Below are 18465 nucleotides of genomic sequence, written 5' to 3' on the forward strand. Positions count from 1 at the left end.
TAGAGTGGCATGGGGTTTGTGCATCTGGTACATTTCGTAGAGGTTGAGGGTAATGTTTTTTTTTAAAGGGGGCAAAAGGTTTGCCTCCATTCATTAAATAAGTTGGAGAGTCTTGACAAGACAAAAGAAAAAGGAAAACATAAGTTCCTAAGAGATTACTCTCCCGATATTACAAAACTCAAATGCTTCGCACCCGTGGTGCTCCAAAGTTTAGCCTCATCCTTAATGATTTAAAGTAAGATGGCTGGGGGCGCTGACTTATTGTTGAAAACTCTTGCATTGTGCTCCTTTCATATTGTCCAAGTGACGAGCATGATTATGGAAGATATGGCTTTCCGGTTCTCCATTGCATTGCACAACATCATCTTCCACCACTCCCGTAGGGACGCATCTCCCCCCCCCCCCACTCATGAGTGCGGACGGAGGGGATTCCAAGCCAACTCTTAACCATATCCCAAAGCCTCTTGGTATAGCGGCATTGAGAGAAGAGATGTGCCGCCGTCTCTTGAGTTTGCATGCAAAGCGGGCAAAGCTCACAATTGTCCCAACCCCTTCTCTTAAGACGTTCCGCCGTCCAAATTTTATTGCGGATGACCAACCAAGCGAAGAACTTGACCTTTGGAGGGGCCCAAACCTTCCACACCATCTTATTCATATTTGTTAATGTGGCTCCAAAGAATTGCGCCTTATAAGCGGAGGTGGTGGTGTACTCCCCATTCGAAGTGAGGGTAATGTTTGGTTTATGACACAGTAAGCCCTTCCAACAACTTATTGGCTCAGGATTCGGCAGCCCTGGACTCGCCTATGCGTTGGCAAAAAAAAAAAAATGCAGTGCATACACGTACTACGCTGGGGGATAGGCAAAACATTGGGTGCCCAACCAAACAGCAACTAGAGTTCACAGGCGTGCCAACTGTTTGGCAGGGCCAGCTTTGGCTAATGGGACCGGTTGGATTCAAAGGATTTTAAAACCATAGGAATAGTACGTCATGATATATAAATTGTTTGGTTGGGCCATGGAGAAAACACGTGAAATTTCTATAGAGATCAAGTGCATGTCATAGTTGTCCTATACACAGAGAATTTTTTAAAAAGAGATTTAACCTCTTGTTCGAAATCCTATTAAGATTATGTAATATAGGAAAGCAATCTATAATTTTTTGGAGGGTTCAATCTTTGAATCATAAAAACATTCTTATTGGTTAGAATCTTATAATTTTTTTTTAAAATTCTTTCAATCCATAGACGGCTGATTGACGAGGCCGCCCGCGCAGATTCATAAGACCGAAAAAAGTTACTGCCCCAATCATGTGCAGTTCCTAAAATTAATCGAGTAGACGCATTTGATAGTCTCTTGAAATCTACCAGCGTGTTAAGACACCGCATCGGGGGCCTTACAAAGTTACAATCTCAAACGAGCAGTTTTTGGCATCTCGTAGTTCAGGTGCCATGAAGTGCCTACTTAGATGTTTTAACCCAGCCGCTGTCCCAGGAGTTTCTTACATGACCTAACATTCTTTTTCAGTCTTGTTCAGCTGACACAATTCAAGGCAACCTGATGCGCGCCATGCTCATGGCAGAAGAGGGCTACTCCAGCAAAACCATCATTTACATAAGGATCCATATCACCGAGCCACTGGTATATTCTGGGAATCAACATAAATCAAAAGATGAGAAGTATCCTACACCATGACAGGGCCCCAGGATGACCTGAATGAAGACCAGCACTTAGCTCAACATCATTTCTTGGCGCAAATGCTTGGGGTTCACCACTGAGATTGTTGAGATGCACTTCTGCTATTGCTGGCGTCCACCACGTAAGATTCCTCTTGGCAGCAAGTCTCCACATTTTCCGCATATTTACAAAGTCCTAGGATGGAGAATATAGTTACCATGGCAAATCCCAGTGCAACAACATCAGGCTATTGCCATTACCAACTCAACAGATAGTGGTGCAAAGGAAAACAGAAGGGGTTAACAGGATTCGCAATGAATAAAAACCTGTTCTGAATTCTGATTTAAATGTGAAGAGTCTCCATTAGCCAGATGCAGGTCCTGGGGTTCCATTTGACTGATGAGATGTCTCCGTCGGCTTCTGGACACGAGGTCGCTTCTTTTTACCATTTGCCAACGTGTCTTGCACGGTTCCGTTTGGCTGATGAGGTATCTAGATGTGTTCATCACATTGTATATTCATAAGTACATGTGAAAATGGTCTTGCCAAAGTGAAAGGATGAATGCATTAATTTGTTAACAAGCATAAACACAACAAACCTGGAACATCTGCTGGTACATCACTGGCATCAAAACACCATTTCCAAATGCCTGAGGGTCAACACCACTCTGAATATTTACATAGGCAAGAGTTAACTTTAGAGCACGAATCCTCAGAAATGATGTACTTCGGGCCTATGCATTATGCAGCCAAATATGGGAAGGTCTAGTGGTACTGACTATGGAGCTTTAAATGTTTGAGTAAGGAAAGCCTCCGGTTATCCTAAAAACATGCTTATCTGGTGCTATTTGTAATTGCACAAAATGGAACTTTAGCAGGTAGCTGTATTTTGACGTACCGGAACCATGTACACGATGCTTGGTTGGATTGCTCCTTGATTGCCCATGAATTGCTGAACATTCGCCGGCACTCCAATGTAACCAGCAGGAAGTACACCTGTTTCTGCTACTCCCTGCGGTAAAAACAATATGTAATCAATATACTCATTGCTACATATGTCAACTGATGAAGGGTATTGAGCATAAATTCCTGATGATTATTCCAACCTACCTTCTGAATTTGTGATGCCTGCACCGATGCAGAAGCCTGCATTTTTCAAAATAAGAATGATCTTAGCCAGCGGCTGTTGACTTCAAGTAGACTATTTCCTAATAGTGCAAAGCAAGATGTCTAATGCTACCAGACTAAGTTACAGATTGAACTAGTACCTCCGGTCTTTTGGGCCCACCATTTCCATTGTCAGTAGCTACGTTTCCAAGATTTTGACCTGTCACCGTATTTGGTTTATTTACTTGAGGAACACGAGACTTGATTCTTGGCTGCGTATCATCGTGTGTATCGCTATTTAATAGGAACTTCTCTACCTCTCTCGCCAACCTCAAAGCAAGGCGATACTTATCTGATAGGACTACAGAGTCAACAAGCTGCTGGCATCTCATCGACAAATAGTCATATCGATCCACACGATTGCTGGGAACAACATCACTTGAAGGTCGTCCAATCACATGCAATTGTCTGAAATCCCTTTTCCACCTATCAAGAACATACTGTGAAGGAATTTCACGAACCTGCTGAAACTTGAGCACTGAGAGACTATGCCTACATAGTATACCGCTAAATTGAAAACCTCCACATATACAAGTTATATCCTTTTCCTCTGTGCTATAAGTCACTGCAAAAATCTTGCTCGTAGTCCTCTTACCATCTTCAAGGAAAATACACTCCTTGACATTGAATGTGGAGATAGGGCCATCACCATTCATCAAAGATATATGGCAGTACATTATGGCTTCAATCTCATCTTGAAACTTCTTGAACATGTTATGGGTATATACCTTCGAGAGCTGTTCTTCCATATAGAATTTTGAAACAGGTGGACGTTGCTTATGAAATGTCTCAAAATCTGCTTGGGCTTCTTTCTCATATTTGCTCTGCAAAGTCATCTCATACTTACCAAGAAATTGCTTCAAGGTGGTTTTCGAATCAACACATCCTTCAAAGAAAGGAGTGATAGTTTCACTTCTTTGTGTAGCAGACATTCCTGCCCAAAAAGTATCTTTAAGAAAGATAGGCACCCATGAAAATCTACAATCATAAAGTGTCCCTAGCCAGACATGATCCTGAAGCCCATTGTATGTGATCAGAGTACTCCATTCTCCTTCAAACTCATCTGCTGTTAAAGAATCATATGCAGCTTTTTGTAATGCCTTGCTAATAGCTTTGTACTCTGACCGCCCACTTAACTGCTCTGATGCCCTCTTCATTATCTGATGCAAGCATATTCTATGGCGAACTCCAGGAACAACCTCAGCGATTGCACTCTGGATGCCCCTGCATTGGTCAGTGATGATTGCCTTTGGAAGATTACCAGACATGCATGCTACCCACGCTTTAAAGAGCCATGTATAGGTTTCTGCTGTCTCATCAGCGAGCAGGCCACAACCCAGCAAGACAGATTGGCCATGATGGTTCACACCAAGAAAGGTCACAAGAGGCATATCATGTTTACTAGACACATAGGAAGTGTCAAGCGTAATAGCATCATTATAATACTCATACATGGCTCTTGACCGTGCATCTGCCCAGAAAACATTCCTGACAGAGCCTTCATCATCCAAGTCAATAACATTGAAAAAGTTTGCATTTTTGGCTTGCATCCGGGTAAAGAAAAGTCTAAGTGCTTCTGAATCTCCAGGCTGGAACTTCAAACGGCCCCTCTCCACGAAGCTATGGTTCTTGCTCTCTCCAAACAGAAGTTCCTCAAGTGGACCTAGCTTATCAACAAGCATCTTGCTTGGCTCTTCAACTGGCATAGCTCCAGGAGCACCCATTCGCAATCGCCTCTTCGCAGGGCCAGAAAGCTGCTTGTAAGAGTTCAAGAACCTTGCCATTGCTGGGCTCACAGGGTGATTATGATCAAGGGTTGCCAACTCTACATGCAACAATTTGTCTCCCCATAACTTCACTCGGATCTTGGCTGGGCAGTTGGTGGTTGATGAGGCTCGTTTCCTGAACTTAGGCTCATAACGAGGACGCCCTCCTTTACAGCACATCAGCTCAAGATATAAGCAGGTGCCTTCTTGTGAGAACGAGGACCTCCTAACTGAGACACCAAAACCAACACGACGGGCATACCTACGGTAGAATCGATTGACCTCTATGTGGTTATTGAACACCATGCCAACTTCTGGAATGCCAATGTCCTCTCCATCAGACTCCTCTAAATTGGGATCCTGGAAAAATAAAACTTCCATCAGAGAGCCGTTTCAATGGCAAAATTGACCTTCCATGGCATCAAAATGGCATCAGTAACTGTAAATACATTCTGAATTTAGGATCAAATATGGACTGACACCGCCTACAGCAACTGTGATAGGTATGGAGCCATCAGTTTCGGCATTGCTGAAGGTGGCCTCTATGCACCTAGTCCAGCAGTGGTTCTGAACTTACCCCAATTGGTTGCCTTACTTAACCATTCCTGGATCGAGAATACAAAGCAGTGTGGCACAACCATCTTTTTGGCCCAAAGGAGCTGATGGAGAGTGGGAGTGGCTGACGATCGGAATGAGGGGGTAAATTAATACTTCATCTTAAGATAGACCTCCACAATAGGATTATCCAAAACTAGAAGGTGCAACATATTTCAAATAACAAGAAATGGCGAAGAGTAGAAGAGAGAAAAGCGAAGATTACAAAAAAAATTATATGATTTTGCATGCCGGACCTTGAATCTAAATGGTAGTATCATTCCTTACTAGCTTAAAATAAAGATATCTTCCCAAATGAAACCATTTTTTTCTCAAGACATACATTTTAGTTACAATCTTTTTAACATTTTGAATGGCATAACAAAAATAATGTAGCGGCGATTAAGTCCCTGATGACGCGAGCAAGCACCTAGCAGAGACAACATTGGGAAATGCAACAATACGTAGCAGATTCATTAGCACGTGCAACCCAGCTAGCTGTAAATTACTCCAGCAATCCTTAAATGGTTTCTAAAACTGGAACTCCTGGCTCTCAAGGATGAACAGGGAACTCAACTGTCCCCTAAAGAAAACAAGCATACTGCTCCAGCTCACGACAGTAGTCTACATACGAGTCCTTATCAACAAAAACTAAATGATGCTACCAGCCCCAAACTCGATATCCAACTTCTCACGGTAAGTCTGAACTACCGCAAACACACAGCCGCACTGGTGTAAAAACCCTAAAACCTCATGAAATTCGAAGCTTCCTTCTCCAGGTGACACTTAACGCCTCAGAAACAGAAAAAACTGGCGTAGAATCTTCCATCCTTTAAATCCAGAGATCAAATGCTCGGGATCACAAGACCGCTGTAGAGGAGCAGGAACAGATGAGATAAATCGGGAAGTACCAGGGCGTTGAGGTCACGGCGGCGGGGGCGGCGGGGAGTCTTGGGAGGGTGGGACGCCTCCTCCGTGTCCATCGCCGGAGAGGCCACCGCCGGCGAGGCGGGCTAGGGTTTGGGAGCGGGTAAGGAAGATGGTGGGTGCGAAGTTTGGTGACAAATGAATTAGACAGGCTCCTGAAGAAGGGCCCGGGGATGGGTGGGCCCCAGACCTGGGCGCTCGGTTAAACCACCGCTCGGCTCGGTTCCTCGGTCTTTTGCAATTAAAAAAGGACGTGGCTAGCCAGCATCCGGTGCTGGTTGGTCCGGCCCAGCATCCGAGTGCTGGATGGCTTGGGCCAGCATCCGGTGCTAGTTTGGCTTCATGGGCACCCGTTTGTCGATCTCCAGACAACAACACGTCCAGACAAACAGCAAAAAGTGCAAGACAAAAAGCAACCCAAGTCAAAAAGATGGCAAAAACGCAGGAGGACCAATGCTATATCTGTACCACCCTCCAACGGGTGTACAGACCACACAAAATTCGACCTCAGACGTCCAGACCAAGAAACTAGCTTTGCTCCTGCCCTAACTCCTTCTTTCTCCTCCAGATCTACTTCTTCCTCCTCCAGATCTTCTACAGAGAACTCCCATGGATCCAAGATAGTTCGAGCAACCGCACATCGCCTAAAAGAACACATCACAGCAGAAAGGTAATCCCTAATCTCCTCCTTGTCTATTTTCAGCAACATGAACACATCTCTCCCAGATCTCCAGATCTCCTTGTCTATTTTCAGCAGCAGAAAAATTTACTTGTATATATGATGAACAACAGCAGATACATGGTCAAAAACACAAAATCAACAGCAGATATATGTTTGTCTTGTTGTATTCTGTACTAAAAGATCTAGCTTTTCATGGTTATCTGCACAGATATGGCTAGGAAAAGATCTAGCTTTTCATGGACATCTGCACAGATATGGCTAGGAAAACATAAAAGAACATTTTTTTTCATGAAAATCTGTAGATATGGTTTGGAAAACCAGGATCAAACATACAAAACTTGGCTTTTTCTGTTGTACCCAACAAATTGCAGAAATCATAGCTGGTTTCATGAAAGTTGGTTTCTGTTCTACCCAACAAAATGTGGTATTTCCATGAACACTTGCAGATATAACCTAGTTTTACTTTTCCATTATATCTCTAGGCTGATATCAAACTACAAAAGCAACATGTCTGGGATACTTTTTACCCCAAAACTAGGTTGATTTAAAAACGGATGAATCTGTGACACAAGTAATGGGAGAGAGAGAAAGCATACCTGTGGCACACATATAACCATAGTTTTCATTTGCGTAGTAACATCATAGTATAAACAAAGATACTAGACATCATAGTAGATAGTATGGTTTGGAGAAAAAAAGAAGGACAGAAGGTAGGCAAAAACACCAGTTCTTGGTCAGACCAAAAAAATAAAACTGCCAACTAGTAGTGGTCATTCGGAAAACAACACATAAACCAACTAGATGTGTTTTTGTTTTCTCCGAAACATAAAAGACGTAGCGATACAGCTGCAGAATGATTTTCCCTTTCTGCCATTTGATATGCTGATGCCTCTTTGCCACTACTTGATCATTTTGATTAAAACCTGCATAGTTAAAATGCAAAAATGAACTTGTCAAATTGGAAAAGTAAACAGATAAAAAAAGGCAACTTTAAAAAATGAAAATTATTATGTTTAGGTAGTTCCAGGATTTTTGTATATAAGCTGCTTCTGGCATTGAAAACATGATAGGCCCGACATAACATGAGAAACCGAAAATATGCTATGTTTGAAGTAGTTGTTCATTTAGTTGCTTTGGTTCAAAAAAACTAACGAGCTTTTTCATGTTAACAGATGTCAGGAATCGATCTGAATGCCGGTCCAACGAGAAGATGATGACATTGACATGGATCCTCCTTTTTGCACTCAAGCTCCGCCACCTGAGATGGTTGAAGAATCTCCAGACCCAATAGGCAGCGAGCAGGAAGTTGGTGGTGGTTCAAATGACCACAGTAATAGAGGCCCGCATAACAATTCAGCTTCACACAATGTTGGGAACAACAACATTCCGACTACTACAATGCCTACAGAATCTACCACTTATCCAGAGTTCGAAGATGGTGAAGATGACATAGCTGGCATGCATGAAGTTCTTTCCACCCCAACAGAACCATTTATTGGTATGCGGTTTGATACCGTCGAAGCAGCAAGAGTACATTATAATGCTTATGCAGCGAAGTTGGGTTTCTCAGTTAAGTCTCACACATCCCAAAGGAACAGACATACAGGCACACTGGAGAAGCAGCAGTTTGTATGCAACAAATTCCGCAAACCTAAAACAGATGAAGAGTTGCAGAGGGAAAGGATGAACATTATTGAAGAAGTGAGCCCGAGTACGGATGGATGAAGAAAATTCAGAAGGACATGATGAAGATGTCACGAACTGGACCATCAAAAAGAAGTTCTAGTAGATTAGCGGTTAAGCGCAAGAGAGAAACTATCAAGCAGACGAGTTGTCGTGCTAGAATGTTTGTGAAGCTAATAAACAACAAGTGGGAGGTGACCTATTTTATTGCAGAGCATAACCACGCCATGGTTGACAAGCCATCCCTTACAAAATACTTGAGATCACACAGGGGTATTCCACCAGATGAGAGAGAGTTCCTAAGATGCCTACACAATTGCAATTTGCAAACAGGTTTGACCATAAACCAAAACCATTTTTTTCTTTTCCCATTTCATGTTTCTTAAAAGTAGTCAGCATTTTGGAAGAATTGTTTTAAAGTAGTAGGAATGCACCTCTTGGAAATATGAAAACTGCAAAACAGTATGTATGTTCGCACCTAACTTGTGTTCTTTAGTCATCCAACTTGGTTTAGCAAATTTGCTTGAGTTGCTTTACTGAATTTGCTTAAGGTAGTGAAAACACCAGTTGCACACATCAACTGGTGTTTCCAAACTTGTTGATTCAGTAAAGCAACTTAACAAAAAGTTGGTATACGACTTAACAACACTTGTGTTTTTTAGTCAACCAACTTGGTTTAGCAAATTTGCTTAAGTTGCTTTTACTTGAATTTTGCTTAAGGTAGTGAAAACACCAGTTGCACACATCAACTGGGTGTTTCCAAATTTGTTTATTCAGTAAAGCAACTTAACAAAAAGTGGGTGTACAACTTAACAAGACTTGTGTTCTTTTGTCAACGAATTTTGATTAGCAAATGCCGCAACTTAACAACACTTGTGTTCTTTAGTCAACCAACTTGGATTGGCAAAATTTCTTAAGTTGCTTTCTTGAATCAACAAAGTTGGATTAACAGACTTGGGTTACCAAAAAAAACATGCTTAAGTTCTTGTGAATCCAAAGTATACATGCTTAGGATCCAACTTAGTTATCTTTAGGCGAACCAACTTAGTTATCCAACTTAGTTCACTACTTGAGCATCTTTATGAAACAAGTTTAGGAAAAATGTAAGTAAAAATTAGTGTGCAACTTATTGCTTCACAAGTGTTCAAATTAGTAAGAAGTGTGTACAGTAGCAGGATGCAAAAATGTAAGTAAAAAATGAAGCAAGTTAGCCTGCACTGGGATACTACCTTGGATAAAAAATGAGTTTGCAAAAACATACCTTACCAGTGGTTGCAAAATGTCTGCCTTCCATTTTATGAATTTTTTTTTGAAAAAAGTGACCTGAAAAAATAAGAGTGTATAATTAGTTGCATGGCAGATGTAGAAACAGTATGTATTGCCTAAAAACACAAAAAAGTTGATTTCCCTATTGCTATTAAGGAAGGTTTGTTACATGTATCATAGGTTAACTGACATTTTGCTTTATTTTTCATTTGCAAAAAAAAAATGGCAGGGCGCATGATGGAGATTATGTCTGAATTTTATGGTGAGGATGCTTTTGTCCCATATGGCCCTAAAACGATATCAAACTTGAGGTCAGAATTCAGGAGTGAGAACAAGGAATATGACATAAGTGAGACACTTGACTATTTCAAGGACTTGAAGCAGAAAGACCCAGATTTCTTCTATGATTTCTCATTGGACGATGAGAGCAGAGTTGAACACATATTCTGGGTCGACAGTGTTGCGAGGAAAGCTTATCAAGAATCCTATCATGATTGCGTGTCTTTTGACACAACCTTCTTGACAAATCGCTTCAGCGATGCCTTTTGCCCCCTTCGTCGGGATAAACAGACATGGACGAGTCATTCATGCTGGGTTGTGGTTTGATTCGAGATGAGAAACAAGAAAGTTTTGAGTGGCTTTTCCGCACTTTCCTTAAAGCAATGCATGGCAGGCAGCCGTCGAACATAATCACAGATCAGGACTGGGCTATGAGGTCTGCGATAAAAGCTATTTTCCCAGTAAGCTGGCATCGAAACTGTCGCTGGCATATAATGAAGAAAGCTAATGAGAAACTTGGTTCTTTCTTAGGAAGGCGTCCAGGTTTGGCAGAGGAATTCAACTCATGTGTTGATGAGAGTTGGACTGTAGAAGAGTTTGAAGCCCGTTGGCAAGAAATGGTTCTGAAGTGGGAGTTGGCAGGAAATGAAACATTTGATTGGTTAAAGAAAAATGCCCACACATGGGTTCCATGTTACTTCAAAGATCGCTTCTTCCCCTTCTTGCAGTCAACACAGAGAAGTGAGGGGTTCAATGCTGTGCTGAAGCGGTATATTCATCCTCACAACTCAATTAAGCATTTTGTGCAGCAATATGAGAAAATTCAGCGGAAAATTTTAGGAGTTGAGGGGAACAATGACTACAGGACAGAACAGCTTGAGGTAGTGCCACAATCAACTTTCCCGATTGAGAAGCATGCGCTTACGGTCTATACAAGGGATATCTACCACAGATTCAAAGTTGAGTTTGAACTCATTGGTAGGTACAATGTGCAGGTTCTTGCACCAAACATGTACTATTTGGTTCCTAACAGTGAGAGGTGCTACCCATACGGGGAAAGAAGCTACATGGTAAATGCAAGTGGTGAAAACAGCTACAACCGTGATCGGCTGCAAGTTTCAGCGCGACGGTTTGCTTTGCTGTCACGTCTTAAAGGTGTTCACACACATAGGCATTGATAGGATACCAGAGAGATACATCACAAAGAGGTGGACTCAACTTGCAGTTGAAAGTGTCACAATGCCTACTGGTCCTGCGTTGGATGAGTTGATGCCGGAACAGTCGCTACAGAAGTTGCGTTATGCAAATTTATGTACATCATTTGTACAGGTTGCTAAACTGGGCAGTGAAACTGAACAAGCAGCAGCTATTGCTCGCAGACACATTAGGGAGATGAAGGCTGAGTTTGTGCAATTGAAGAAAGTACGGAGGAAAAAGGCTAAAAGCAATACATCTACAAATGCAGCACAGCCAACAGTACCTACTTCTGCGCATCAGCATACATCAGATCCTAATGCCCCGCATCATACACCTGGAGCTAATGCACATCAGCATACAGCTAGCCGTAATGCCCCACAACCTACACCTAGACCTAATGCACATCAGCAAACAGCAGGTCCTAGTGCACCGCAACCTACATCAAGTTCTAATGCTCAGCAGGATACATCGGTTCCTCATGCCCAGCAGCAAACAGCAGCTCCCAATGTGAAGCACGCAAGACCTTCGGCTCCTACTGCTCGTAAAGCAACTTCTAATGTGCAGCAGGAGACATTGGTCCCTCCTGTCCATCAGCAACCAGCAACATCTAATGCGAAGCGTGCAGCACCTTCAGCTCCCACTACTCGTCAATCAAGAAATGCATCGTCTTTGCCAAAAACTAGTACCAGTAAACGAGCAAAGGCTACTGGTAGGAACTGGTTTGACACTTCAGCTCCTACGGGACAGCAGACACAACCAACGGGAAGCAGCCAGCAAATCCCTGTGGAACAAACTTATGCATCGCCTCAAGGTGTCCATGTGGGTCCTTCCCCGAGTACAAAGTTCTCAGGTAAACAGACAGAACATACGTCCTCTTTGCCGCAATCTGCTGCCCCCCTTGCACCTCAACATCAAGGTAGTGCGAACAAGCAAGCGTCAGTGCAAGGGGCATCTTCGGAACAACCATCTGGTGGTGTGGTTGCGCCCAGAGATGAACCTTTCGTTATTCTCAATCCTCCTAGATCTAGTACTAAAGGGCGCAAGAAAAGTCGAATACCCTCAGGTATTGAGTTGCAGCCAAAAAAAATGAGTTTGTGCGGTGTGTGTGGTCAGCCTGGTCATAACACTGCGACGTGTACTGCTGCGTTGGGCAATAAGGACGAGACAACCATGAAAGCCATGGAAGGCATGAAAAGCCGGGAAAAGAAGATCTAGAGAAATGAAGTCATGATGTGTTGTCGTCAATATATTGTAATTTGCTTTTTATTTTATATAAGTATGAACATAAATTTGTTGCTGGAGCAAATTACATGGATGTCTGGGTGGGAAACGGAAAAAAGCTGTACTAGATACGATGCTAGCTTTAATCCAAGCAACTTTACCTCATTTCTTCTTCATTATAATTGCTTTCCATTTCACAGTATTCTTGACAGATGTAACCCATGTATGTGTCATCTTCTTCCTTATGATTGGGATATGAGAGGCTGAGTAGTTTGGCAACTTCCTGCCATTCCAATGTTCTGCATTGAACAAGGTGCAGATGCCACACTCCGTGCTGCAGTGGGTGTAAGAACCAAGTTAGGCTTGAATGAGGAAACAGCTTGGACAAGTGGGGTAATCAACTAAACATGAATGGAGGAAACAACTTGCACATGTTTGAAAAACCAAGTTAGTTTGAATGGATAGACAACTTAGTAGTAACAAAATACAACTTTGTAACAAAATAGTACACAACTTAGGTCACAGTAGTAGGAAACTCCACAAGAAAGATACACAACATCCATACATTGATGCTAGCCGATTTAGTACTAGTAGTATACAACTTAGGCATGGTGATTGACAAGTTCACTATTTTTCTGTATTTTGTAGACAATTTAGTTTTCGAGATACTCAACTCAATAATAATAGTCGGCAACTTCATAGTACCACTATTATTGTTGACAACTTGGTTTATGAGGTAGCTAAGTTGGTACCAGTGAGATACGACAATGCTACTTAAGTTAGTACTACACTAGGCAACTTAGACGCATGAACATGCAAGTTCAAGACACCGATGTGCAACTTTATCATAATGGTTCTAGCCAACTTATTAGTGGTGGTACAAATTGAGCATGTTTGCTATTCAAAAGTCAGTACATCTGTATAAAACTTACTACATATTTGAAATAAACAAGGTCAAGTAGACATAAAATTTTCTTCTAAACTCACTTGGTCCCTTGCTTTGGTGGCTTTATGTCTTCGGGACCTTCAAACCTACCGATCTTAAGCGGCGAATTTGCATAATACTTGGTCCCACAATGTGTGAAGCGCCGACATAATGTCCTCGACATTTTGAGCTAATTTTTTATCAGACAAAGATCTAATGGAATCGAGCACCTCAAATCTCCTATCTCTAATGTTGATGACGAATAACCAATAGTGGTTCACTGGTTCATCTGCCTCAATTACTGGCAACATCACCTACATTTTATTTAGAGAAAAATAAAATTAGTGATTTTATCTATATTTGAAAACCACAAATTTAAATGTAAAAATTAAAAAGATGCAAACCTTAATGATGGTGCTGAAAAAAAAGCTCAAGTAGAATAATAGTAGACAATCAAGGCATGTAATCAGTAACAAACTTAAGTTGTCTTGAGTAACCAATTTAGCCATGTTTTCAAACCAACTTGACCATGTTTGAAAACCAACTAACATGCATTAAAGTAACCAACTTATACCAACTTAAACGGGAAAAACAAACTTTGTTGATTTCCACTACCCAACTTAGATATGTTGAACGCCGTAACTTAATGCAAATCAGTGTGCAAACTAAAAAAGTATGATAGTGCTGGAATTTTTGTAAAATAATAAATTTAAGTGTGGAAAAATAGAAAAGCATTAAGTTTGATTTTTAAAAAGCAACCGACTAAACTATGGTAATACAAATTGAGCATGTTTGCTAATACAAGTTTGTTGATTCAGTGATTCAACTTAATACAAGTTTGCTAATACAAGTTTGTTGATTCAGTGATTCAACTTGAACATGTTTGCTATTCAAAAGTTTGTTGTTTCAGTAATGCAACTTAGGCATGTCTGCTAATCCAAGTTGGTTGGCTAAGGAACACAAGTTAGGCCAGGAAAACTCGCAGTGATCTTATCTATATTTGAAAACCACATATTTAATGTAAAAAATAAAAGGTGCAAAACTTAATGATGGTGCTGAAAAAATAGCTCAAGTAGCGGAATAATAGACGAGTTAAGGCATGTTGTCGATAACCAATTTAAGTTGTTTTCAGTAACCAATTTAACCATGTTTTCAAACCAACTTGGACATGTTTGAAAAACCAACTAACATGCATTAAAGTGCCCCACTATACCAACTTAAATGGGAAAGTTCATTAAATTAGAAAACCAGCTTTATAAAAAAAATCAAGTATAATCACTTACGTAATCTTTCCTGTCCGGGTGGGCGATAGCCTTGTTGAAGTGTTTTTTCAACTCCTTCTCATTCCTTTTCAAATCTTTGAGTAGATGCTGCATATAGTGAAAAAAAGCATGTAATTATGAAAAAATACACATGACGCGGGAGAAAAGGCCACAAAAAAAACAATGGTACAAGAGGTATAGTAGACTAAAAAGGAAAACAATGGATTCATACTGTAACCCTCAAAGGCATAACAATCTTCTTCACATTCTTGTCTTTTCTCAACATGATGGACTCGATTCCAAGTTCCATTACAGTATTGCTCACTACACCACAAGGCATCATTGAGTTGGCAAGCTCTTTCAGTGATACGAAAAACCTTTCATAGTTGACAATTATTGGAGAATTGTCACTTTCCTTGCCCCTCGTAGATCTCCGCCCATGGGCAATCACTGCATTGTACAACTCTTTAACCTCTGCTGAGCATGTGAATAGGCTTTTATCTTCATACGTGATGTATGGTGATAACTGACAAATTGCCTGCATAATTAGTCTGCGTCGCTTCTCTTCTGGCCTCTCTGTATTCGTTGTGCTTCCCTCTACCTGAGAACTGGATGCAATGTTGTTTACTGTACCCACAGGAGTTTTGAGCCCACTGCTAGTAAGGGCAATGCTGTTGTCAGTAGTTCGTTGCTCCTCACTATACTTCTTCTCCTTTTCAACCTTATCAACAACTTCACAAGCTTCTTTCCAGGTTTCTTCATCCCACTCATCTACTTCGCTGCCAAATCGTTCTGCATCCAAGTCAACTGGTGTTATAACACATGAGTGTCTGGGGTTTGAGTCAAATTTTGCAGGGCTATCAAAACCAAGATCGAAACTCGGAGCATCTGGTGCTCTGGCCAACATAGCACGTTTCTTTGTGACCTCATCCAGATTGTGAATCTTTGGTTCAGGAGGTGGACAACTTTCACGTGTAGGACATGTAGCTTCTCTGTTTGCTGGAATCCCCTGCGAAGTGGTGCATGTTTCTGTGGTGCTTGAATTACTTTAGTTGTCGACACTCGAGAATGAGGCATGACTTGCGGGATTTGCTGATGTTCAGTTCCTCTTGTAGATGCGGGCTGAAGATGTTTTGCTTGTGGCACTGCAAAAAAAGAGAATGGGGAAAGAAAATTAGAACCAACTAAGGCATGGTGCTAGCGACTAAAAGACATGATGGTAGCAACTTTGTTGGTTCCGAGTAACAAACTTAACAATGTTTTCGAGTAAAAGCCAACTAAATGATGATCGTTGAAGAATAGCTTTGCTAGCAATTGAAGACAACTAAGGCATGCTACTAGAGAAAGTAACTAAAAATGATTTTAGTAACCAATTTAGCCATGTCTGGTTGGATGATAATAATCTGAAATCATTATAGAAAGTTAAATGAGAATACAACTTTGGTTACTTCCACTACCCAACTTAGCTATATTGAACGTCATAACTTAATGCAAATCAGTGTGCAACTAAAAAAAGGATGATAATGCTTGAATTGTCTTAAATAACATTAAGTGAAAAAATAAAAAGCATTAAGTTTGATTAATGAAACCAACTAGATGTCCAACAAAGGACCCTATAAAAAACAACTATGCAACTTATTTTTGCAACTTATTTTTGCTTTGGGAAAACCCAAAAACCAAGGCAGTACATTTTAATAAGGAAAAAAATCGAACCATGGGTGAGTTATGTGTTGAGGGAAGTGAAGCATTGTTGTGTTGCAAAAAGAAAAAAATAGGAAAAAGTATGCTAGTAGAGTTATGTGTTACTGATAAAACTTACTTGGCGGCACCTGCACGGTGAGGCGCGACTTGGGGATTTTGTCGATGTCCGATAACAATCGAAGATGCGGAGTTGTTGCTGATTTGGTTTTGGTGGGATTACGATAGGCATTTTAAACTTGGCAGCGCCACGTGTTTCAACATTTGCCCGAACACCGTAATTAGGACCTACGAGTGACATGGTTGTTTTGCATTGGCAAATTGCTTGTTCCTTCGGGATATTTGAGCTCACTTTTGCTAATGCTCGGTTCGGTTTGTAATGTGACTGGGATTGTCGACTTCGCGATATCGTTATCCGATAACCTGCTTCTCTTTTGGTTCCGAAATGGACGTTCACGATGTACCACCTGCTTTTGTTTGAAGCTCTTTTGCTTCGGTCTTCACCTTGTATACCCAATCTATGCATATTAAAACACTCTGCGGTGAGCTTCGTATTGCCTCGTCATCGCCAAAGGTAGTAAGTGGTTGGTCGCTTTCCGAGAGATGAGTGCTTATGCTTCTGTATCACACTCATGAACACTTCCTTTGCATGCAAACGGGAATCATTGTCGACAATTACAGGGGGTTCTATGTAAGGAAGGTCAATTCCTCTTCTTATCTCTGAGCCAACCAACTCTAGTAGTTCAGACAATGGACTCCAATCTGAATCATTTGGTGCATCATCTTTGTCATGCTCCTGATCTGTGTGCAACTGTACTAACTTGTTCTTCCACAGCCTTCCTTCTTGTTCTCTCGAATCAAACCCTGAATCGACACATCATCGGAACTTGTTTCATTGCCGGAAGGAGTCTTCACGAGATTGCTAGATGGTCCATCGTTTGATTTCGAGGAGTTAGCCTAGCAGATCTTCTTGGAAGCGGTTGCAAGTAGTCGGCTTGGTGTTTAGTTTGTTCATCTTCCCCGATCCTGTAGTTTTCTGTTTGTCATTTCTCTCATTTGCATCATCTTCGACACCCTCGTTGTTATCATCTACATTGTCGCAAGGTCTCTTCCCGAGGTTGCTAGATGGACCATCATGGGATTTCTTAGGTGTTAGCCTAGCAGATCTTCTTGGATGCGTTTGAAAGTTGGATGCTCGGGTCTTCGTGTCGTTCATCTTCCCTAGTACCTCCAGATCCTATGGTTGTCATTTCTGCCATCCGGGTCATCGTCATCTCCTCTGTTGTCATCGTCTTCATCTTCCCTGGTGTCATCATCTTCATCGTCTTCGCCATCACTATCTTCTTCAGATTCATGTTCTCCATTATTATCATCATCACCTTCGTCATCACCATCAACCTCATCATGAACAACTGCATCTTTCCGTTGCCTCTTCCTTCTACCTTCTTGTTCTTCATCCATTAAATTCGCAAACGATTCGACAAAGGTGCCAAGTCTGTTTGATATGTCTGTGCACAGCTCCCCCACAATTACAGCGATTTTTCGTTTCTTCTGCATATATAAGGCAACTTAGTAAAAAATGCACATGTACTTTTACTATGTAACCAGAATAGTACACAACTTAGGTGCGAGTGGTAGAACAATTTATACGAGTTTGGATAACTATATTTTAGGCCATGAATGCAACTTAATGATAGCTCATTTACAAACTTAACAAATGTGTGTACGCAGCTTAACAACCAGTTGGTATGCAACTTAAAACATAGCTGATTTACAAAAAACTTAACCAGTGTGTGTATGAAGCTTAACAACAGTTGGTATGCAACTTAATATAATTGTATAAGGCAACTTAGTAAAAAATGCACATGTATAAATTTGGTTTACTATGTAACCAGAAATAGTACACAACTTAGGTGCAGTGGTAGAACAGTTTATACGAACAGTTGGTATGGTATGCAGTGGTAGAACAGTTGGTATGCAACTTAAAACATAGCTGATTTACAAAAACTTAACCAGTGTGTGTATGCAGCTTAACTACAGTTGGTATGCAACTTAATATAATTGTATATACAAATTTATTATGTGCAAAGATACAACTAAGCTTATATGTGGAACCATCAATA

At 41.1% G+C, this 18465-nt stretch overlaps 1 protein-coding gene across 1 annotated transcript; it reads right to left on the minus strand.

Annotated features, from left to right (window-relative positions):
* Nucleotides 1-1504: 1504 nt before the first annotated feature.
* Nucleotides 1505-6262, minus strand: LOC124692635 (protein FAR1-RELATED SEQUENCE 6-like). Its single transcript, XM_047226042.1, has 7 exons — nucleotides 6114-6262; nucleotides 2944-4968; nucleotides 2786-2821; nucleotides 2574-2687; nucleotides 2275-2343; nucleotides 2002-2167; nucleotides 1505-1870 (listed from the first exon to the last, which is right to left on the minus strand). The coding sequence occupies exons 1-6, from the start codon at nucleotides 6183-6185 to the stop codon at nucleotides 2039-2041; spliced, it is 2445 nt and encodes an 814-aa protein (XP_047081998.1). The 5' UTR covers nucleotides 6186-6262; the 3' UTR covers nucleotides 1505-1870; nucleotides 2002-2038.
* Nucleotides 6263-18465: the final 12203 nt, after the last annotated feature.

The sequence above is a fragment of the Lolium rigidum genome, chromosome 2, assembly GCF_022539505.1.
Source record: "Lolium rigidum isolate FL_2022 chromosome 2, APGP_CSIRO_Lrig_0.1, whole genome shotgun sequence".
NCBI classification, from domain to species: domain Eukaryota; kingdom Viridiplantae; phylum Streptophyta; class Magnoliopsida; order Poales; family Poaceae; genus Lolium; species Lolium rigidum.

Excerpts from the sequence above, each read along its gene's own strand:
- LOC124692635 (XM_047226042.1), bottom strand. The coding sequence starts at position 6,185 with ATGGACACGGAGGAGGCGTCCCACCCTCCCAAGACTCCCCGCCGCCCC. Across the intron at positions 4,969-6,113 it reads GCCGTGACCTCAACGCCCTG|GATCCCAATTTAGAGGAGTC; the intron begins GTACTTCCCGAT and ends TTATTTTTCCAG. Across the intron at positions 2,688-2,785 it reads AGGCATCACAAATTCAGAAG|GGAGTAGCAGAAACAGGTGT; the intron begins GTAGGTTGGAAT and ends TTTTTACCGCAG.